This window comes from Mustelus asterias, chromosome 2 (genome assembly GCF_964213995.1).
Source record: "Mustelus asterias chromosome 2, sMusAst1.hap1.1, whole genome shotgun sequence".
NCBI lineage: Eukaryota > Metazoa > Chordata > Chondrichthyes > Carcharhiniformes > Triakidae > Mustelus > Mustelus asterias.
Genome location: NC_135802.1, coordinates 1,203,447 through 1,226,586, shown reverse-complemented (window position 1 = coordinate 1,226,586; position 23,140 = coordinate 1,203,447). Strand labels below are relative to the sequence as shown.

The 23,140-nt window shown below is 48.4% G+C and overlaps 1 protein-coding gene across 8 annotated transcripts in view; it reads left to right on the top strand.

Moving 5' to 3' along the window:
- LOC144504463 (plectin-like) overlaps nt 1-23,140 on the top strand; it is a 745,079-nt gene that overhangs the window by 339,924 nt on the left and 382,015 nt on the right. For 2 of the 8 annotated variants that reach the window (XM_078229797.1, XM_078229788.1), the window contains exon 1: nt 12,375-12,978. The exons of the other annotated variants lie outside the window; for them this stretch is intronic. In XM_078229797.1, coding sequence (XP_078085923.1) covers nt 12,507-12,978 — 472 coding nt within the window. In that variant the 5' untranslated portion in view covers nt 12,375-12,506. Of the gene's footprint in view, nt 1-12,374; nt 12,979-23,140 lie in introns of those variants that run through there. 8 annotated transcript variants of the gene reach the window in all.

The following is a 23,140-nucleotide window of genomic DNA, read 5'->3' as shown; positions in this document are numbered from 1 at the left end:
TGTGTGTCTATATGTAAATTGAAGCGCCCATCATGACTGTATGAGCCTTGTTGCATGCACCTCTAATTTCCTGATTTAAACCATCTTGTACGTTATCACGACTGTTTTGTGGCCTATAAATAACTGGCACTGATATTTGCTGTGTCTTGCTGTCACATAGCTCCAGAATCTACATCTTGATCCTCTGATCTAAGATCCTCTCTCACTGACGTACTGATCTCATCTTTTATTAACAGCGCGATCCCACCCCTGCCTAAGTGTCGAATACCCTTGGACATTCAGTTCTCAGCCTCTGTCACCGTGTAGCCATATCATGCCCATTTAGTTCTATACGTGCCGTCAATTCATCTACCTTGCTGTGAATGCTAAGTGAATCATTGAATCCTACAGTGCAGAAGGCGGCCATTTGGCCCATCGAGTCTGCACCGACCACAATCCCACTCAGACAGAGTGCCTCTTATAATACCTTGTTAACATTTGTCATAAGAACATAAGAACATAAGAAATAGGAGCAGGAGTAGGCCAGCTAGTGTTGAACTTGCAGGGGCCCTGGCAGACATATTTAAAATGTCAGTATTCACGGGGGAGGTGCCGGATGATTGGAGGGTGGCTCATGTTGTTCCGTTGTTTAAAAAAGATTCCAAAAGAAATCCGGGAAATTATCGGCCAGTAAGTTTGACGACGGTGGTGGGCAAGTTATTGGAAGGTGTGATAAGGGATAGGATCTACAAATATTTGGATAGACAGGGACTTATTGGGGAGAGTCAACATGGCTTTGTGCGTGGTAGGTCATGTTTGATCAATCTATTAGAGTTTTTCGAGGAGGTTACCAGGAAAGTGGATGAAGGGAAGGCGGTGGATGTTGTCTACCTGGATTTCAGCAAGGCCTTTGACAAGGTCCCTCATGGGAGGTTAGTTAGGAAGGTTCAGTCGCTAGGTATACATGGGGAGGTAGTAAATTGGATAAGACACTGGCTCAATGGAAGAAGCCAGAGAGTGGTTGTGGAGGATTGCTTCTCTGAGTGGAGGCCTGTGACTAGTGGTGTGCCGCAGGGATCGGTGTTGGGTCCATTGTTGTTTGTCATCTATATCAATGATCTGGATGATAATGTGGTAAATTGGATCAGCAAGTTTGCTGATGATACAAAGATTGGAGGTGTAGTGGACAGTGAGGAAGGTTTTCAAAGCTTGCAGAGGGATTTGGACCAATTAGAAAAATGGTCTGAAAAATGGCAAATGGAATTTAACGCAGACAAGTGTGAGATATTGCACTTTGGAAGGACAAACCAAAGAACATAAGAACATAAGAACATAAGAAATAGGAGCAGGAGTAGGCCATCTAGCCCCTCGAGCCTGCCCCGCCATTTAATAAGATCATGGCTGATCTGACGTGGATCAGTACCACTTACCCGCCTGATCCCCATAACCCTTAATTCCCTTACCGATCAGGAATCCATCCATCCGCGCTTTAAACATATTCAGCGAGGTAGCCTCCACCACCTCAGTGGGCAGAGAATTCCAGAGATTCACCACCCTCTGGGAGAAGAAGTTCCTCCTCAACTCTGTCTTAAACCGACCCCCCTTTATTTTGAGGCTGTGTCCTCTAGTTTTAACTTCCTTACTAAGTGGAAAGAATCTCTCCGCCTCCACCCTATCCAGCCCCCGCATTATCTTATAAGTCTCCATAAGATCCCCCCTCATCCTTCTAAGCTCCAACGAGTACAAACCCAATCTCCTCAGCCTCTCCTCATAATCCAAACCCCTCATCTCCGGTATCAACCTGGTGAACCTTCTCTGCACTCCCTCCAATGCCAATATATCCTTCCTCATATAAGGGGACCAATACTGCACACAGTATTCCAGCTGCGGCCTCACCAATGCCCTGTACAAGTGCATCAAGACATCCCTGCTTTTATATTCTATCCCCCTCGCAATATAGGCCAACATCCCATTTGCCTTCTTGATCACCTGTTGTACCTGCAGACTGGGCTTTTGCGTCTCATGCACAAAGACCCCCAGGTCCCTTTGCACGGTAGCATGTTTTAATTTGTTTCCATTGAGATAGTAATCCCATTTGTTATTATTTCCTCTAAAGTGTATAACCTCGCATTTATCAACGTTATACTCCATTTGCCATATCCTCGCCCACTCACTCAGCCTGTCCAAATCTGTCTGCAGATCTTCTCCATCCTCCACACGATTCACTTTTCCACTTATCTTTGTGTCGTCTGCAAACTTCGTTACCCTACACTCCGTCCCCTCCTCCAGATCATCTATATAAATGGTAAACAGTTGCGGCCCGAGTACCGATCCCTGCGGCACGCCACTAGTTACCTTCCTCCAACCGGAAAAACACCCATTTATTCCGACCCATTTACGTATAGGGTAAATGGTAGGACTCTGAAGAGTGCAGTTGAACAGAGGGATCTGGGAATACAGGTACAGAATTCCCAGAAGTGACGTCACAGGTGGATAGGGTCGTAAAGAGTGCCTTTGGTACATTGGCCTTTATAAATCGGAGTATCGAGTATAAAAGTTGGAGTGTTATGGTAAGGTTTTATAAGGCATTGGTGAGGCCGAATTTGGAGTATTGTGTACAGTTTTGGTCACCTAGTTACAGGAAGGATGTAAATAAGATTGAAAGAGTGCAGAGAAGGTTCACAAGGATGTTGCCGGGACTTGAGAAGCTGAGTTACAGAGAGAGATTGAATAGCTTGGGACTTTATTCCCTGGAGCGTAGAAGATTGAGGGGAGATTTGATAGAGGTGTATAAGATTTTGATGGGTATAGATAGAGTGAATGCAAGCAGGCTTTTTCCGCTGAGGCTAGGGGAGAAAAAAACCAGAGGGCATGGGTTAAGGGTGAAAGGAGAAAAGTTTAAAGGGAATATTAGGGGGGGCTTCTTCACGCAGAGAGTGGTGGGAGTGTGGAATGAGCTGCCGGATAAAGTGGTAAATGCGGGGTCACTTTTAACATTTAAGAAAAACTTGGACGGGTTCATGGATGAGAGGGGTGTGGAGGGATATGGTCCAAGTGCAGGTCAGTGGGACTAGGCATAAAATGGTTCGGCACAGACAAGAACGGCCAAAAGGCCTGTTTCTGAGCTGTAATTTTCTATGGTTCTATGGTTCTATATTCACTGGAGTTTAGAAGAGTGAGATTGAATCTCATACAAACTCATAAAATTCTAACAGGGTTAGACAGGGTCGATTCAGATGAATGTTCCCAATGGTGGGGGAGTCTAGAACCAGGGGTCATAGTTTCAGGATAAGGGGTAAACCTTTTAGAATTGAGGTGAGGAGAAATTTCTTCACCCAGAGGGTGGTGAATGTGTGGAATTCACGACCACAGAAAGTAGTTGAGGCCAAAACGTTGCCTGATTTCCAGAAGAAATCAGATATAGCTGATATAGCTGGGCCTGATGAAATATATCCTAGGATTCTTTGGTAGGCAAGGGATGAGATTGCAGAGCCTTTGGCTTTGAACTTTGGGTCCTCGCTGTTCACGGGGATGGTGCCAGAGGACTGGAGAGTGGCGAATGTTGTTCCTCTGTTTAAGAAAGGGAATAGAAATGACCCTGGTAATTATAGACCAGTTAGTCTTACTTCGGTGGTTGGTAAATTGATGGAAAAGGTCCTTAGGGATGGGATTTACGACCATTTAGAAAGATGCGGATTAATCCGGGATAGTCAGCACGGATTCATGAAGGGCAAGTCGTGCCTCACAAATTTGATTGAATTTTTTGAGGAGGTAACTAAGTGTGTTGATGAAGGTAGGGCAGTTGATGTCATATACATGGATTTTAGTAAGGCCTTTGATAAGGTCCCCCATGGTTGGCTTATGATGAAAGTAAGGAGGTGTGGGATAGAGGGAAAGTTGGCAGATTGGATAGGTAACTGGCTGTCTGATCGAAGACAGAGGGTGGTGGTGGATGGAAAATTTTCGGACTGGAGGCAGGTTGCTAGCGGAGTGCTACAGGGATCAGTGCTTGGTCCTCTGCTCTTTGTGATTTTTATTAATGACTTAGAGGAGGGGGCTGAAGGGTGGATCAGTAAATTTGCTGATGACACCAAGATTGGTGGAGTAGTGGATGAGGTGGAGGGCTGTTGTAGACTGCAAAGAGACATAGATCGGATGCAAAGCTGGGCTGAAAAATGGCAAATGGAGTTTAACCCTGATAAATGTGAGGTGATTCATTTTGGTAGGACTAATTTAAATGTGCATTACAGGGTCAAAGGTAGGGTTCTGAAGACTGTGGAGGAACAGAGAGATCTTGGGGTCCATATCCACAGATCTTTAAAGGTTGCCAGTCAAGTGGATAGAGCTGTGAAGAAGGCCTATAGTGTGTTAGCTTTTATTGTGGAGATGCCGGCGTTGGACTGGGGTAAACACAGTAAGAAGTTTAACAACACCAGGTTAAAGTCCAACAGGTTTATTTGGTAGCAAAAGCCACACAAGCTTTCGAGGCTCTGAGCCCCTTCTTCAGGTGAGTGGGAATTCTGTTCACAAACAGAACTTATAAGACACAGACTCAATTTACATGAATAATGGTTGGAATGCGAATACTTACAACTAATCCAGTCTTTAAGAAACAAAACAATGGGAGTGGAGAGAGCATCAAGACAGGCTAAAAAGATGTGTATTGTCTCCAGACAAGACAGCCAGTGAAACTCTGCAGGTCCACGCAACTGTGGGAGTTACAAATAGTGTGACATAAATTCTGATTCTAGGATCGCATGATAAAGACTCAGGAGGAAAAAAGCAGAAATATTTATGTGAAATAGTGTGACATAAACCCAATATCCCGGTTGAGGCCGTCCTTGTGTGTGCGGAACCTGGCTATCAGTTTCTGCTCCGCGACTCTGCGCTGTCGTGTGTCGCGAAGGCCGCCTTGGAGAACGCTTACCCGAATATCAGAGGCCGAATGCCCGTGACCGCTGAAGTGCTCCCCAACAGGAAGAGAACAGTCTTGCCTGGTGATTGTCGAGCGGTGTTCATTCATCCGTTGTCGCAGCGTCTGCATAGTTTCCCCAATGTACCATGCCTCGGGACATCCTTTCTTGCAGCGTATCAGGTAGACAACGTTGGCCGAGTTGCAAGAGTATGTACCGTGTACCTGGTGGATGGTGTTCTCACGTGAGATGATGGCATCTGTGTCGATGATCCGGCACGTCTTGCAGAGGTTGCTGTGGCAGGGTTGTGTGGTGTCTTGGTCACTGTTCTCCTGAAGGCTGGGTAGTTTGCTGCGGACAATGGTCTGTTTGAGGTTGTGCGGTTGTTTGAAGGCAAGAAGTGGGGGTGTGGGGATGGCCTTGGCGAGATGTTCGTCTTCATCAATGACATGTTGAAGGCTCCGGAGGAACCATTGTCCGCAGCAAACTACCCAGCCTTCAGGAGAACAGTGACCAAGACACCACACAACCCTGCCACAGCAACCTCTGCAAGACGTGCCGGATCATCGACACAGATGCCATCATCTCACGTGAGAACACCATCCACCAGGTACACGGTACATACTCTTGCAACTCGGCCAACGTTGTCTACCTGATACGCTGCAAGAAAGGATGTCCCGAGGCATGGTACATTGGGGAAACTATGCAGACGCTGCGACAACGGATGAATGAACACCGCTCGACAATCACCAGGCAAGACTGTTCTCTTCCTGTTGGGGAGCACTTCAGCGGTCACGGGCATTCGGCCTCTGATATTCGGGTAAGCGTTCTCCAAGGCGGCCTTCGCGACACACGACAGCGCAGAGTCGCGGAGCAGAAACTGATAGCCAGGTTCCGCACACACAAGGACGGCCTCAACCGGGATATTGGGTTTATGTCACACTATTTCACATAAATATTTCTGCTTTTTTCCTCCTGAGTCTTTATCATGCGATCCTAGAATCAGAATTTATGTCACACTATTTGTAACTCCCACAGTTGCGTGGACCTGCAGAGTTTCACTGGCTGTCTTGTCTGGAGACAATACACATCTTTTTAGCCTGTCTTGATGCTCTCTCCACTCCCATTGTTTTGTTTCTTAAAGACTGGATTAGTTGTAAGTATTCGCATTCCAACCATTATTCATGTAAATTGAGTCTGTGTCTTATAAGTTCTGTTTGTGAACAGAATTCCCACTCACCTGAAGAAGGGGCTCAGAGCCTCGAAAGCTTGTGTGGCTTTTGCTACCAAATAAACCTGTTGGACTTTAACCTGGTGTTGTTAAACTTCTTACTTAGCTTTTATTAACAGGGGGTTGGAGTTTAAGAGCCGTGGGGTTATGCTGCAACTGTACAGGACCTTGGTGAGACCACATTTGGAATATTGTGTGCAGTTCTGGTCACCTCACTATAAGAAGGATGTGGAAGCGCTGGAAAGAGTGCAGAGGAGATTTACCAGGATGCTGCCTGGTTTGGAGGGTAGGTCTTCTGAGGAAAGGTTGAGGGAGCTAGGGCTGTTCTCTCTGGAGCGGAGGAGGCTGAGGGGAGACTTAATAGAGGTGTATAAAATGATGAAGGGGATAGATAGAGTGAACGTTCAAAGACTATTTCCTCGGGTGGATGGAGCTATTACAAGGGGGCATAACTATAGGGTTCATGGTGGGAAATACAGGAAGGATATCAGAGGTAGGTTCTTTACGCAGAGAGTGGTTGGGGTGTGGAATGGACTGCCTGCAGTGATAGTGGAGTCAGACACTTTAGGAACATTTAAGCCGTTATTGGATAGGCACATGGAGCACACCAGGATGATAGGGAGTGGGATAACTTGATCTTGGTTTCAGATAAAGCTCGGCACAACATCGTGGGCCGAAGGGCCTGTTCTGTGCTGTACTGTTCTATGTTCTATAGCTCTTGGGGCTCAAGGAATCAAGCGATATGGAGGGAAGGGGAGATCAGGATATTGAATTCGATGATCAGCCATGATCAAAATGAATGGCAGAGCAGGCTCGAAGGGCCGAGTGGAATTCCTGCTTCTACTTTCTATGTTTCTGTGAACTTGATGATTTTTATACAGGACACCAGATGGATTGAGATGTGTCGCCACCTTGTGGACGTATGGTGAATAGTTGCAGAAAATTCCTTTCTCTTCATTTTAAGTCTGCCTCATTGTTAGGTGTGAATGACCAGAGAGTATTGTCACCGCTGACTGAAACGTTATGGGATCAGTACCCCCTCAAGAAAATTATCCAGGCTGAAACTCCAGGTCACTACTGAGGGAGTGCCGCACTGTCAGAGGGTCAGTACTGAGGGAGTGCCGCACTGTCAGAGGGTCAGTGCTGAGGGAGTGCCGCACTGTCAGAGGGTCAGTACTGAGGGAGTGCCGCACTGTCAGAGGGTCAGTACTGAGGGAGTGCCGCACTGTCAGAGGGTCAGTACTGAGGGAGTGCCGCACTGTCAGAGGGTCAGTACTGAGGGAGTGCCGCACTGTCAGAGGGTCAGTACTGAGGGAGTGCCGCACTGTCAGAGGGTCAGTACTGAGGGAGTGCCGCACTGTCAGAGGGTCAGTACTGAGGGAGTGCCGCACTGTCAGAGGGTCAGTACTGAGGGAGTGCCGCACTGTCAGAGGGTCAGTACTGAGGGAGTGCCGCACTGTCAGAGGGTCAGTACTGAGGGAGTGCCGCACTGTCAGAGGGTCAGTACTGAGGGAGTGCCGCACTGTCAGAGGGTCAGTACTGAGGGAGTGCCGCACTGTCAGAGGGTCAGTACTGAGGGAGTGCCACACTGTCAGACGGTCAGGACTGAGGGAATTGCTGCCCTGTCAGAGGGTGAGTGCAGTAAGAAGTCTCACAACACCAAGTTAAAGTCCAACAGGTTTATTTGGTAGCAAAAGCCACAAGCTTTCGGAGCGCTGCCCCTTCGTCAGGTGAGTGGGAGTTCTGTTCACAAACAGGGCATATAAAGACACAAACTCAATTTCCAAAATAATGGTTGGAATGCGAGTCTTTACAGGTAATCAAGTCTTAAAGGTACAGACAATGTGAGTGGAGAGAGGGTTAAGCACAGGTTAAAGAGATGTGTATTGTCTCCAGACAGGACAGTTAGTGAGATTTTGCAAGCCCAGGCAAATCTTGAGGGTTACAGATAGTGTGACATGAACCCAAGATCCCGGTTGAGGCCGTCCTCATGTGTGCGGAACTTGGCTATCAGTCTCTGCTCAGCGATTCTGCGTTGTCATGTGTCGTGAAGGCCGCCTTGGAGAACGCTTACCCGAAGATCAGAGGCTGAATGCCCGTGACCACTGAAGTGTTCCCCAACAGGAAGAGAACAGTCTTGCCTGGTGATTGTCGAGCAGTGTTCATTCATCCGTTCTCGTAGCGTCTGCATGGTCTCCCCAATGTACCATGCCTTGGGTCATCCTTTCCAGCAGCGTATCAGGTCGACAATGTTGGCTGAGTTGCAAGTATAAGTACTGTGTACCTGGTGGATGGTGTTCTCACGTGAGATGATGGCATCTCGACGCTGAGCAGAGACTGATAGCCAAGTTCCGCATGCATGAGGACGGCCTCAACTGGGATCTTGGGTTCATGTCACACTATCTGTAACCCCCACGACTTGCCTGGGCTTGCAAAATCTCACTCATGTCCTGTCTGGAGACAATACACATCTCTTTAACCTGTGCTTAACGCTCTCTCCACTCACATTGTCTGTACCTTTAAGACTTGTTTACCTGTAAAGACTCGCATTCCAACCATTATTTTGTAAATTGAGTTTGTGTCTTTATATGCCCTGTTTGTGAACAGAACTCCCACTCACCTGATGAAGGGGCAGCGCTGCGAAAGCTTGTGGCTTTTGCTACCAAATAAACCTGTTGGACTTTAACCTGGTGTTGTGGGACTTCTTACGGTGCTTACCCCAGTCCAACACCGGCATCTCCATATCAGAGGGTCAGTATTCGGGGAGGGCTGCACCGTCAGAGGGTCAGTACTGAGGGAGTGCCGCACTGTCAGAGGGTCAGTACTGAGGGAATGCTGCAATGTCAGAGGGTCAGTACTGAGGGAGTGCTGCACTGTCAGAGGGTCAGTACTGAGGGAGTGCTGCACTGTCAGAGGGTCAGTACTGAGGGAATGCTGCACTGTCAGAGGGTCAGTACTGAGGGAGTGCTGCACTGTCAGAGGGTCAGTATTCGGGGAGGGCTGCACTGTCAGAGGGTCAGTGCTGAGGGAGTGCCGCACTGTCAGAGGGTCAGTAGTGAGAGAGTGCCGCACTGTCAGAGGGTCAGTACTGAGGGAGTGCTGCACCGTCAGAGGGTCAGTACTGAGGGAGTGCCGCACTTCAGAGGGTCAGTAGTGAGAGAGTGCCGCACTGTCAGAGGGTCAGTACTGAGGGAGTGCTGCACTGTCAGAGGGTCAGTAGTGAGAGAGTGCCGCACTGTCAGAGGGTCAGTACTGAGGGAGTGCTGCACCATCAGAGGGTCAGTACTGAGGGAGTGCCGCACTGCCAGAGGGTCAGTACTGAGGGAGTGCAGCACTGTCAGAGGGTCAGTGCTGAGGGAGTGCTGCACTGTCAGAGGGTCAGTACTGAGAGAGTGCCGCACTGTCAGAGGGTCAGTACTGAGAGAGTGCCGCACTGTCAGAGGGTCAGTACTGAGAGAGTGCCGCACTGTCGGAGGGTCAGTGCTGAGGGAATGCTGCACTGTCAGAGGGTCAGTGCTGAGGGAGTGCTGCACTGTCAGAGGGTCAGTGCTGAGGGAGTGCTGCACTGTCAGAGGGTCAGTGCTGAGGGAGTGCCGCACTGTCGGAGGGTCAGTGCTGAGGGAGTGCCGCACTGTCGGAGGGTCAGTGCTGAGGGAATGCTGCAGTGTCAGAGGGTCAGTGCTGAGGGAGTGCCGCACTGTCACTGTGCTGGTTTGTGATGATGTTTCGATGGGGTTGGGGATGTGGTTGGTGTGCTGTGGGGGGTAGGGCAGAGTTATGTGATTGGTGACTGTGTTTAATCTCTCTGCCGCTTGCTCACAACAACAGGGTAAAGTTTGTTTTGGTGAAGTGTTTGTGAACAAATCCCAGTCTCTTTTTCTGTGGAATATTCTGGAGCTGGCAGTATTTTGGTGAGAGCGGTTCCTTTTACTGATGCTGTCTCCACCTTCCTGAGGCTGCTGTTTGGGAGGAGTGTTGGGAACGAGTCAGACAAAGCCTTGTTTATTCAGCTCCTGTACCACACCCAGACTGGCAATGACTCACAGACAGAGGCCAAACCAAAAGGCATTCCCTGTCTCCACATTCCCCTGCATTACGTGGGGGGAAGGAAGGAGACCCCCCCCCCCCCCCCGCACCCTGGGAAGCCCCTGCTTTCGTCCTCCTCACCCAACCCCACCCTTGTTTCTGTTGCCTTGTAAACGGCGGAATACCGAGTCTCCTCGTCACCCCCAGCTCTCAATCATTTTCTGAGTGTACAGAACTCCACATTCCAGGTCACGGCTGGAGGAATTTGCAAAGCAGCAGATTCCATTCCACAGCGCGCACATTGGGAATGTGGAGCGATTCTGGGAGTTGGGTACGGGAATAATCGTGCTGTGTATGAGCGAGGTGGGTGGTGGGGAGGGTGGTGCAGAGCTGAGTTCACAGTGCTAAGGGGGTAGCATTGTGAGTTTGCTGGTTGCAGTGCAGAATATGCAGTGCTGCTGTTAATAGCTAAACCCTGGGCACTGATATCCACATTCTGCGGTTATAGAGACTAAATAGTTCATATGGGCTTCACTTATGACTCAGTCTGTACTGGAAATAGAGCAGATCCCAGGGAGTAACAGGACATCCGCATCAAGTAGCATCAATTCACTCAAAGATCGGGGCAGTGACACACGGAGTGGACAGAAATCCCCAACTAATCCCACTGCCCCGCTCTCTCTCCATAGCCCTGTATCAATCCCAAACTAATCCCACTGCCCCGCTCTCTCCCCATAGCCCTGTATCAATCCCAAACTAATCCCACTGCCCCGCGCTCTCCCCATAGCCCTGTATCAACCCCAAACTAATCCCACTGCCCCGCTCTCTCTCCATAGCCCTGTATCAATCCCAAACTAATCCCACTGCCCCGCTCTCTCCCCATAGCCCTGTATCAATCCCCAAACTAATCCCACTGCCCCGCTCTCTCCCCATAGCCCTGTATCAATCCCAAACTAATCCCACTGCCCCGCTCTCTCCCCATAGCCCTATATCAATCCCAAACTAATCCCACTGCCCCGCTCTCTCCCCATAGCCCTGTATCAATCCCAAACTAATCCCACTGCCCCGCTCTCTCCCCATAGCCCTGTATCAATCCCCAAACTAATCCCACTGCCCCGCTCTCTCCCCATAGCCCTGTATCAATTCCAAACTAATCCCACTGCCCCGCTCTCTCCCCATAGCCCTGTATCAATCCCAAACTAATCCCGCTGCCCCACTCTCTCCCCATAGCCCTGTATCAATCCCAAACTAATCCCACTGCCCCGCTCTCTCCCCATAGCCCTGTATCAATCCCAAACTAATCCCACTGCCTCGCTCTCTCCCCATAGCCTTGTATCAATTCCAAACTAATCCCACTGCTCCGCTCTCTCCCCATAGCTCTGTACCAATTCCAAACTAATCCCACTGCCCCGCTCTCTCCCCATAGCCCTGTATCAATCCCCAAACTAATCCCACTGCCCCACTCTCTCCCCATAGCCCTGTATCAATCCCCAAACTAATCCCACTGCCCCGCTCTCTCCCCATAGCCCTGTATCAATCCCCAAACTAATCCCAATGCCCCACTCTCCCCACAGCCCTGTATCAATCCCCAAACGAATCTCATGTCTTTCTGTAGTTCTCTGCGTATGGCAATAATACATGGGTTAGGGTTATTACTCATGAATAAGTGGCAGTGAATGAGTAGCCTGTTCCCAAATGAAGCTGTGAGTTCGGGTTACAGTTTTCTCAATCTGTCGGGCTATTTACAGGCTATGAAATATCAGTGTTAAATTGGGATGGCGACATAATGTGTCTCGTGCTGTATTCCTGTTTTAGTTGAAGCTTGTCTTTCCTATCTGTGTGTTTGTGGTTTGGGCTGTGTCACTGAAACTCATTCACATGATGTGGGGATTCAGTCTGGGCTCTGGTTAGTCTTGTCATGCCCCAGAAACATCCACACCCTAACCCCACGCAATCTGAATGGAGAAGTGATGGCCTCAGAATCTTTCTGAGTGACATCGAGGTGTAACTCTGGAGTTCCAGCCTATAGTTCAGGAGCTCACTCACTGCCTGATGACATTTACTCTGCAGAGTCTTACTCACAACTGGCCTCGCTCCAGGAATTCTGTGCTGCTCGTGTCAGTTAGCGACTGATCAGTTTTCCTGCCACACTTTTTTTCTAGGCCCCCGCCCCTCCTCCTCATGTTCTCATTCATTCCCTTCACTCTCACTGCTGCCTCCAGACAGGAGAATCTGAAAGGAGATTCCTTGCACTGAGGACATCTTCCTTTCCCCTGATCTTTACTCAGAGCTGGTGGACAGGTTATCTTGCAGTTGGTTCCTGGTGCCAGGTTCCTGTTGCAGTCAGGAGATTAAGTATGGTGGCTGGCATGTTAATGCCTTTGCAGCAACTCAGGGCAGTCTATGAGTTGTTGTTTCGCGATGGTGTTATGGTGGCAAAGGATGATCGTAGGCCACAGAGTCATCACGCCGAGTTGCGGGGAGTCACCAACCTGCAGGTGATCCAAGCGTTACGCTCCCTGAAATCCCGGGGTTTTGTACGGGAGCGTTTTGTGTGGAAACATCATTATTGGTATCTGACTGACGAGGGAATCTGCTTCCTCCAACAATACCTTCACCTGCCCTCGGACATTGTTCCACTATCACTGCACAGACTTCCAGCAGGCCGGAGGAGAGTATCCCGACCACTCAGCCAACCCTCAGCCAGCCCCCATCCAGCTCCCAGGGTCGAGGGTCAGTGCGAGAAGCGGGAATATCGCAGGATCGAGGAGCTGAGAGTCGACAAGGTGACTGAGGTGACACTGGGACAGAAAATAGCCCCCACAACAGGTTAGCAAACACTCCTCTCTTTCCAGCTCTCTCTCTCTCTCTCTCTCTCTCACATTCACTCTCTCTATTTTTTCTTGCTCCCTCTATCGCTGTTGTTCCTCTCTCAAGGCTCTGACTGCCTGGTACAGATGACTCACATCACAATCGGGTTTCCGGGCCCTCCCCTCTCCTGCCACTTATGGCCAGCACTCCCTCAGTACTGACCCCCTGACAGTGCGGCACTCCCTCAGTACTGACCCTCTGACAGTGCGGCACTCCCTCAGCACTGACCCTCTGACAGTGCTGCACTCCCTCAGCACTGACTCTCTGACAGTGCGGCACTCCCTCAGCACTGACCCACTGACAGTGCGGCACTCCCTCAGTACTGACCCTCTGACAGTGCGGCACTCCCTCAGCACTGACCCTCTGACAGTGCGGCACTCCCTCAGTATTGACCCTCTGACAGTGCAGCACTCCCTCAGTACTGAGCCTCTGACAGTGCGGCACTCCCTCAGTACTGACCCTCTGACAGTGCGGCACTCCCTCAGTACTGACCCTCTGACAGTGCGGCACTCCCTCAGCACTGACCCACTGACAGTGCGGCACTCCCTCAGTACTGACCCTCTGACAGTGCGGCACTTCCTCAGCACTGACCCTCTGACAGTGCGGCACTCCCTCAGTATTGACCCTCTGACAGTGCAGCACTCCCTCAGTACTGACCCTCTGACAGTGCGGCACTCCCTCAGCACTGACCCGCTGACAGTGTGGCACTCCCTCAGCACTGACCCTCTGACAGTGCGGCACTCCCTCAGTACTGACTCTCTGACAGTGCAGCACTCCCTCAGTACTGACCCTCTGACAGTGCGGCACTCCCTCAGCACTGACCCGCTGACAGTGTGGCACTCCCTCAGCACTGACCCTCTGACAGTGCGGCACTCCCTCAGTGCTGACCCTCTGACAGTGCAGCACTCCCTCAGCACTGACTCTCTGACAGTGCAGCACTCCCTCAGTACTGACCCTCTGACAGTGCGGCACTCCCTCAGTACTGACCCTCTTACAATGCGGCACTCCCTCAGTACTGACCCTCTTACAATGCGGCACTCCCTCAGTACTGACCCTCTGACAGTGCAGCACTCCCTCAGTACTGACCCTCTTACAATGCGGCACTCCCTCAGTACTGACCCTCTGACAGGGCAGCACTCCCTCAATATTGACCTTCTGACAGTGCGGCACTCCCTCAGCACTGACCCTCTGACAGTGCGGCACTCCCTCAGCACTGACTCTCTGACAGTGCGGCACTCCCTCAGTACTGACCCTCTGACAGTGCGGCACTCCCTCAGTACTGAGCCTCTGACAGTGCGGCACTCCCTCAGTACTGACCCTCTGACAGTGCGGCACTCCCTCAGTACTGACCCTCTTACAATGCGGCACTCACTCAGCACTGACCCTCTGACAGTGCCGCACTCGCTCAGTACTGACCTTCTGACAGTGCGGCATTCCAAAGAACAAAGAACAATACAGCACAGGAACAGGCCCTTCGGCCCTCCAAGCCTGCGCCGCTCATGTGCCCAACTAGACCATTCTTTTGTATCCCTCTATTCCCAGTCTGTTCATGTGGTTATCTAGATAAGTCTTAAACCATCCCAGCGTGTCTGCCTCAATCACCTTGCTTGGCCGTGCATTCCAGGCCCCCACCACCCTCTGTGTAAAATACGTCCCCCTGACATCTGTGTTGAACCTTACTCTTCTCACCTTGAACCCGTGACCCCTTGTGTTCGTCACCTCCGACCTGGGAAAAAGCTTCCCACTGTTCACTCTATCTATGCCCTTCATAACTTGATACACCTCTATTAGGTCGCCCCTCATCCTCCGTCTTTCCAGGGAGAACAACCCCAGTTTACCCAATCTCTCCTCATATCTAAGACCCTCCATACCAGGCAACATCCTGGTAAACCTTCTCTGTACTCTCTCCAAAGCCTCCACGTCCTTCTGATAGTGTGGCAACCAGAACTGGACGCAGTATTCCAAATGTGGCCTAACCAGCGTTCTATACAGCTGCAACATCATATGCCAACTTTTATACTCTATACCCCATCCAATAAAGGCAAGCATGCCATATGCCTTCTTTACCACCCTCTCCACCTGTGCTGCCACCTTTAAGGATCTGTGGACTTGTACACCCAGGTCCCTCTGTGTGTCTATACTCCTGATGGTTCTGCCATTTATTGTATAGCTCCCCCTTACATTAGATCTACCGAAATGCATCACTTCGCATTTATCTGGATTAAATTCCATCTGCCATTTCTCCGCCCAATGTTCCAGCCTATCTATATCCTGCTGTACTCTCTGACAATGTTCATCACGATCCGCAACTCCAGCAATCTTCGTGTCGTCCGCAAACTTACTGATCACACCAGCTGCATCTTCCTCCAAATCATTTATATATATCACAAACAGCAGAGGTCCCAGTACAGAGCCCTGCGGAACACCACTAGTCACAGACCTACAACCGGGAAAAGTCCCCTCCACTGCTACCCTCTGTCTCCTATGGCTAAGCCAGTTCTCCAGCCATCTAGCTAGCTCACCTTTTATCCCGTGAGATTTAACCTTTTGCACCAGCCTGCCATGAGGGACTTTGTCAAACACTTTACTAAAATCCATATAGGCGACATCCATGGCCCTTCCCTCGTCAATCTTTTTTGTCACCTCCTCAAAAAACTCAACCAAATTTACATAGAAACATAGAACAGTACAGCACCGAACAGGCCCTTCGGCCCACGATGTTGTGCCGAACTTTATCTGAAACCAAGATCAAGCTATCCCACTCCCTATCATCCTGGTGTGCTCCATGTGCCTATCCAATAACCGCTTAAATGTTCCTAAGGTGTCTGACTCCACTATCACTGCAGGCAGTCCATTCCACACCCCAACCACTCTCTGCGTAAAGAACCTACCTCTGATATCCTTCCTATATCTCCCACCACGAACCCTACAGTTATGCCCCCTTGTAATAGCTCCATCCCCCCGAGGAAATAGTCTTTGAACGTTCACTCTATCTATCCCCTTCATCATTTTATAAACCTCTATTAAGTCTCCCCTCAGCCTCCTCCGCTCCAGAGAGAACAGCCCTAGCTCCCTCAACCTTTCCTCATAAGACCTACCCTCCAAACCAGGCAGCATCCTGGTAAATCTCCTCTGCACTCTTTCCAGCGCTTCCACATCCTTCTTATAGTGAGGTGACCAGAACTGCACACAATATTCCAAATGTGCTTGTCTTTATTGGACGGGGCATAGAATATAAAAGTTGGCATATGATGATGCAGCTGTATAGAATGATGGTCAGGCCACATTTGAAATACTGCGCCCAGTTCTGGTCGCCACACTACCAGAAGGACGTGGAGGCTTTGGAGAGAGTACAGAGGAGGTTTACCAGGATGTTGCCTGGTATGGAGGGTCTTAGCTATGAGGAGAGATTGGGTAAACTGGGGTTGTTCTCCCTGGAAAGACGGAGGATGAGCGGCGACCTAATAGAGTTGTTTCAAATTATGAAGGGCATAGATAGAGTGAACAGTGGGAAGCTTTTTCCCAGGTCGGAGGTGACGAACACAAGGGGTCACGGGTTCAAGGTGAGGGGGGCAAGGTTCAACACAGATGTCAGGGGGACGTATTTTACACAGAGGGTGGTAAGGGCCTGGAATGCACTGCCAAGCAAGGTGATTGAGGCGGACACGCTGGGATCGTTTAAGACTTATCTGGATAACCACATGAACAGACTGGGAATAGAGGGATACAAAAGAATGGTCTAGTTGGGCACATGAGCGGCGCAGGCTTGGAGGGCCGAAGGGCCTGTTCCTGTGCTGTATTGTTCTTTGTTCTTTGTTCTATCCAGCCAGCCCACTGCGAATCCCATGTGATTTTGTTTTTTGTACGAGTATGCCACATGGGACCCTTGTCAAACGCCTTACTAAAGTCCATATAAATTACATCCGCCGCCCTTCCCCTTTCAATTATCATTGCTACTTCTTCAAAAAGCTCAATCAAGTTGGTGAGACATGATCTTCCCCGTACAAAACCTGTCACTAACTAATCCATTTTGCTCCAATGTGCATATATCCTGTCCCTCAGTATCTTCTCAGTATCTGACACCAGGCTCAAAGAACAAAGAGAACAAAGAAAATTACAGCACAGGAACAGCTCTTCGGCCCTCCAAGCCTGCACCGACCATGCTGCCCGACTAAACTAAAACCCCGACACTTCCGGGGACCATATCCTCTATTTCCATCCTACTCATGTATTTGTCCAGATGCGCCTTAAAAGTCACTGCCGTATCCGCTTCCACTACCTCCCCCGGCAACAAGTTCCAGGCACCCACCATGATGTAAAAAATGTGCCTCGTGCATCTCCTTTAAACCTTGCCCCTCGCACCTTAAACCTGTTCCCCTAGTAATTGACTCTTGCACCCTGGGAAAAAGCTTCTGACTATCCACTCTGTCCATGCCTCTCATGATCTTATAGACTTCTATCAGGTCTCCCCTCGACCTCCGTCGTTGCAGTGAGAACAAACCAAGTTTCTAAGATGGAAACTTCTTAGTTTCCTTAGTTTTCTTAAACTTCTAAAGAAGTTTAGAAACTTCTTTAGATACAAGTTTCTAAACCATGGATATCTAAGGAAATAAAGGAGGGTGTCAAATTGAAAGAAAATGCATACCAAGTGGCAAAGATTAATGGGAACCTAGAGGATTGGGAAATCTTTAAAGTCATAGAGTCATAGAGGTTTACAGCATGGAAACAGGCCCTTCGGCCCAACTTGTCCATGCCGCCCTTTTTATTTAAAAACCCTAAACTAGTCCCAATTGCCCGCATTTGGCCCATATCCCTCTATACCCATCGTACCTATGTAACTATCTAAATGCTTTTTAAAAGATAAAATTGTACCCGCCTCTACTACTACCTCTGGCAGCTTGTTCCAGACACTCACCACCCTCTGTGTGAAAAATTGCCCCTCTGGACACTTTTGTATCTCTCCCCTCTCACCTTAAATCTATGCCCTCTAGTTTTAGACTCCCCTACCTTTGGGAAAAGATATTGACTATCTACCTTGTCTATGCCCCTCATTATTTTATAGACCTCTATAAGATCACCCCTCAGCCTCCTACGCTCCAGAGAAAAAAGTCCCAGTCTATTCGGTCTCTCCTTATAACTCAATCTATCAAGTCCCGGGAGCATCCTAGTAAATCTTTTCTGCACTCTTTCTAGTTTAATTATATCCGTTCTATAATACGGTGACCAGAATTGCACACAGTATTCCAAGTGTGGCCCTACCAATGTCTTGTACAACTTCAACAAGACGTCCCAACTCCTGTATTCAATGTTCTGACCAATGAAACCAAGCATGCTGAATGCCTTCTTCACCACTCTGTCCACCTGTGACTCCACTTACAAGGAGCTATGAACATGTACCCCGAGATCTCTTTGTTCTGTAACTCTCCCCAACGCCCTACCATTAACTGAGTAAGTCCTGTCCTGGTTCAATCTACCAAAATGCATCACCTCGCATTTGTCTAAATTAAACTAAACCTTGGATTTGTTTAAATTAAACTAAACATCTGCCATTCGTTAGCCCACTGGCCCAATTGATCAAGATCCTGCTGCAATTGGAGATAACCTTCCTCACTGTCCACCATGCCACCAATCTTGGTGTCATCTGCAAACTTACGAACCATGCTCCCTATCTTCTCATCCAAATCATTAATATAAATGACAAATAACAGTGGGCCCAGCACTGATCCCTGAGGCACACCACTGGTCACAGGCCTCCAGTTTCCAAAACAACTCTCTACAACCACACTCTGGCTTCTGTCAAAAGCCAATTTTGTATCCATTTAGATACCTCACCCTGGATCCCGTGAGATTTAACTTTATGCAACAACCTACCATGAGGTACCTTGTCAAAGGCCTTGCTAAAGGTCATGTAGACAACATCAACTGCACTGCCCTCATCTACCTTCTTGGTTACCCCTTCAAAAAACTCAATCAAATTTGTGAGACATGATTTTCCACTCACAAAGCCATGCTGACTGTCCCTAATCAGTCCTTGCATCTCTAAATGCCTGTAGATCCTGTCTCTCAAAATACCTTCCAACAACTTACCCAGCACAGATGTGAGGCTCACTGGCCTGCAGTTCCCAGGCTTTTCCCTGCAGCCCTTTATAAACAAAGGCGCAACATTTGCCACTCTCCAATCTTCAGGCTCCTCACCCGTGACTATCGATGATTCAAATATCTCGGCTAGAGGACCCGCAATTTCCTCCCTCGCTTCCCACAACGTCCTGCGATATACCTCATCAGGTCCGGCACATTTATCTACCTTGATGCGCTTTAAGACTTCCAGCACCTCCTTCTCTGTAATATGTACACTCCTCAAGACATCAATATTTAATTCCCCAACTTCTCTAACATCCATGCTTTTCTCAACAGTAAATACTGATGAGAAATATTCATTTAGGATCTCACCCATCTCTTGTGGATCCGCACATAGATGACCTTGTTGATCCTTCAGAGGCCCTACTCTCTCCCTTGTTACTCTTTTGCCCTTTGTGCATTTGTAGAAGCTCTTTGGATTCTCCTTTGCCTTATCTGCCAAAACAATTTTGTGTCCCCTTTTTGCCCTCCTGATTTCTCTCTGAACTCTACCCCTACACCCCCTATACTCTTCAAGAGATTCACTTGATCCCAGCTGCCTATGCATGTCATGTGCCTCTTTCTTCTTCTTGACCAGGGCCTCAATATCCTGAGTCATCCAGGGTTCCTTCTGCCAGCCTTGCCCTTCACTCTAAGAGGAATGTGTTTACCCTGAACCCTGGTTAACACACTTTTGAAAGCGTGCCACTTACCAGACATCCCTTTGCCTTCCCACAAACTCCCCCAATTAACTTTTGAAAGTTCCTGCCTGATACCATCAAAATTGGCCTTGCCGCAATTTAGAATTTTAACTTTTGGGCCAGACCTATCATTCTCCATAACTATCTTAAAACTAATAGAATTATGGTCACTGGTCCCAAAGTGATCCCTCACTAACACTTCTGTCACCTGCCCTTCCTTATTTCCCAAGAGGAGGTCAAGTTTTGCCCTCTCTCCAGTCGGGCCATTCACATACTGAATGAGAAATTCCTCCTGAATACACTCATCAAATTTCTCTCCACCCAAGCCTCTAATACTATGGCTGTCCCAGTCAATGTTGGGAAAGTTAAAATCTCCGATTATTACCAGCCTATTTTTCTTGGAGCTATCTGTAATCTCCTTACATATTTGCTCCTCAATTTCCCGCTGGCTATTTGGGGCCTCTAGTGCAATCCTATCAAAGTGATTTCCCCCTTCTTATTTCTCAGTTCTATCCATATAGGCCCAGTGGCCGAACCCTCGGATATATCCCCTCTCAGTACGGCCGTGATGCTTTCTCGAATCAAAAGTGCAACTCCCCCTCCTCTCTTACCTCCTGTTCTATCTTTCCTCTCGCATCTGTACCCTGGAACATTGAGCTGCCAGTCCTGTCCCCCCCTTAGCCATGTTTCAGTAATTGCTGTAATATCCCAGTCCCACGTACCCATCCATGCCCTGAGTTCATCTGCCTTGCCCCTCAGGCCTCTTGCATTGAAATAGATGCAGTTTAATCTGGACTTCCCTGGCTCTCTGTCTTGTCTTTGCCTGATCTGTCTGATACAGGGATTACTGACACTGCCTTTACTAATTAAGGTGCTCTCTTTAACTTCTGTGCTGTCCTCAAACTTCTCTTCTGTCTCCCAACAGCTTTGGATCCCACCCCCCGGCCAAACTAGTTTAAACCCTCCCGAGTGGCTCTAGCAAATCTCCCCGCCAGGATGTTAGTCCCCCTCCAGTTCAGGTGTAACCCATCCCATTCATCTTCCTCATCCTCCTACTCCTTTATTTCATTGAAGGTCAGCAGAAAGCCACAAAAAAAGCTATAAAGAAAGATAAGATGGATTATGAAAGTAAACTGGCTCAGAATATAAAAACAGATCGCAAAAGTTTCCACAAATATATGAAACGAAAAAGAGTGGCTAAAGTAAACATTGGTCCTTTAGAGGATGAGAAGGGGGATGTAATAACTGGAAATGAGAAAATGGCTGAGGCATTGAACAGGTATTTTGTGTCGGTCTTCACAGTGGAAGACACAAATAACATGCCAAAAATTGATGACAGGAGGGTATGGCAGGTGGGAAGCTAGAAACTATTATCACGAAAGAGGTAGTGTTGGGCAAGTTAATGGAACTAAAGGTAGACAAGTCTCCTGGTCCTGATGGAATGCATCCCAGGGACTAAAAGAGATGGCGGGAGAAATAGCAAATGCACTAGTGGTAATTTACCAAAATTCGCTGGACTCTGGGGTGGTTCCCGCAGATTGGAAAACAGCAAATGTGACGCCACTGTTTAAAAAAGGACAAAAGGCCGGTAACTATAGGCCGGTGATCTTAACTTCAGTCGGGAAAATGCTTGAATCTATCATCAAGGAATAAATAGCGAGACATCTGGATACAAATTGTCCCATTGGTAAGACGCAGCATGGGTTCATAAAGGGCAGGTCATGTTTGACTAATTTGGTGGAATTCTTTGAGAACATTACATGTGCAGTGGACAATGGGGAACTTGTGGATGTGGTGTATCTGGATTTCCAGAAGGCATTTGACAAGGTGCCGCACCAAAGACTGCTGCATAAGATAAAGGTGCACAGTGTTACGGGTAATGTATTAGCATGGATAGAGGATTGGTTAACTAACAGAACGCAAAGAGTGGGGGTAAATGGGTGTTTTGCTGGTTGGTGATCAGTGACTAGTGGTGTGCCTCAGGGATCAGTGTTGGGACCGCAATTGTTTACGATTTACATAGATGATTTGGAGTTGGGGACCAAGTGTAGTGGCCCTAAGATGGGTGGCAGAGCAAAATGTGTAGGGGACGCTGAAAGTCTGCAAAGGGATATAGATAGATAGTTCAAGCAAAATCACAAATGGAAGGGTAGAGTGTGGTGGAAATAATTTTTTGAGGTGTGTCTATTTCAATGCCAGGAGTATTGTAGGGAAGGCAGATGAGCTGAAGGCGTGGATAGACACGTGGAAATATGACATTATAGCCATTAGTGAAACTTGGCTACAGGAGGGGCAGGACTGGCAGCTCAATGTTCCAGGGTTCCGATGTTTCAGGCGGGATAGAGGCAGAGGGATAAAAGGTGGGGGGGTGGCATTGTTGGTCAGGGAAAATGTTACAGTGGTACTCAGGCAGGATAGATTAGGGAGCTTGTCTACAGAGGCCCTATGGGTGGAGCTGAGAAACAGGAAAGGTATGACCACATTAATGGGCTTGTATTATAGACCACCCAATAGTCAGCGAGAATTGGAGGAGCAAATCAGCGGAGAGATAGCTGACAACTGCAAGAAACACAAAGTTGTGATAGTAGGGGATTTTAATTTTCCACATATAGATTGGGACTCGCATACTGTTAAAGGTTTAGACGGGGGAGAGTTTGTAAAATGTGTTCAGGAGAATTTTCTACATCAGTATATAGAGGTGCCAACTAGAGAGTATGCGATATTGGATCTCCTATTGGGAAATGAGTTAGGGCAGGTGATGGATGTGAGTGTGAGGGAACACTTTGGATCCAGTGATCATAATGCCATTAGTTTCAACCTGACCATGGATAAGGATAGATTTGGTCCTCGGGTTGAAGTTCTGAACTGGAAAAAGGCCAAATTTGATGAAATGAGAAGGGATCTGGGAAGTGTGGATTGGCACAGGCTGTTCTCTGGTAAGGATGTAAATGGAAAGTGGGAGGCCTTCAAAGGAGAAATTTTGAGAGTGCAGAGTTTGTATGTTCCTGTCAGGATTAAAGGCAAATTAAATAGGAATAAGGAACCTTGGTTCTCGAGGGAGATTGTAACACTGATTAAGAGGAAGAGAGAGTTGTATGAAATGTACAGGCAGCAAGGAACAGATCAGATGCTCGAGGAGTATAAAAAGTGCAAGAAGCTACTTAAGAGGGAAATCAGGAGGGCTAAAAGAAGACATGAGGTTGCTTTGGCAGACAGAGTGAAGGAAAATCCAAAGAGCTTCTATAGGTATGTTAGGAGCAAAAGGATAGTGAGGGATAAAATTGGTCCTCTTGAAGACCAGA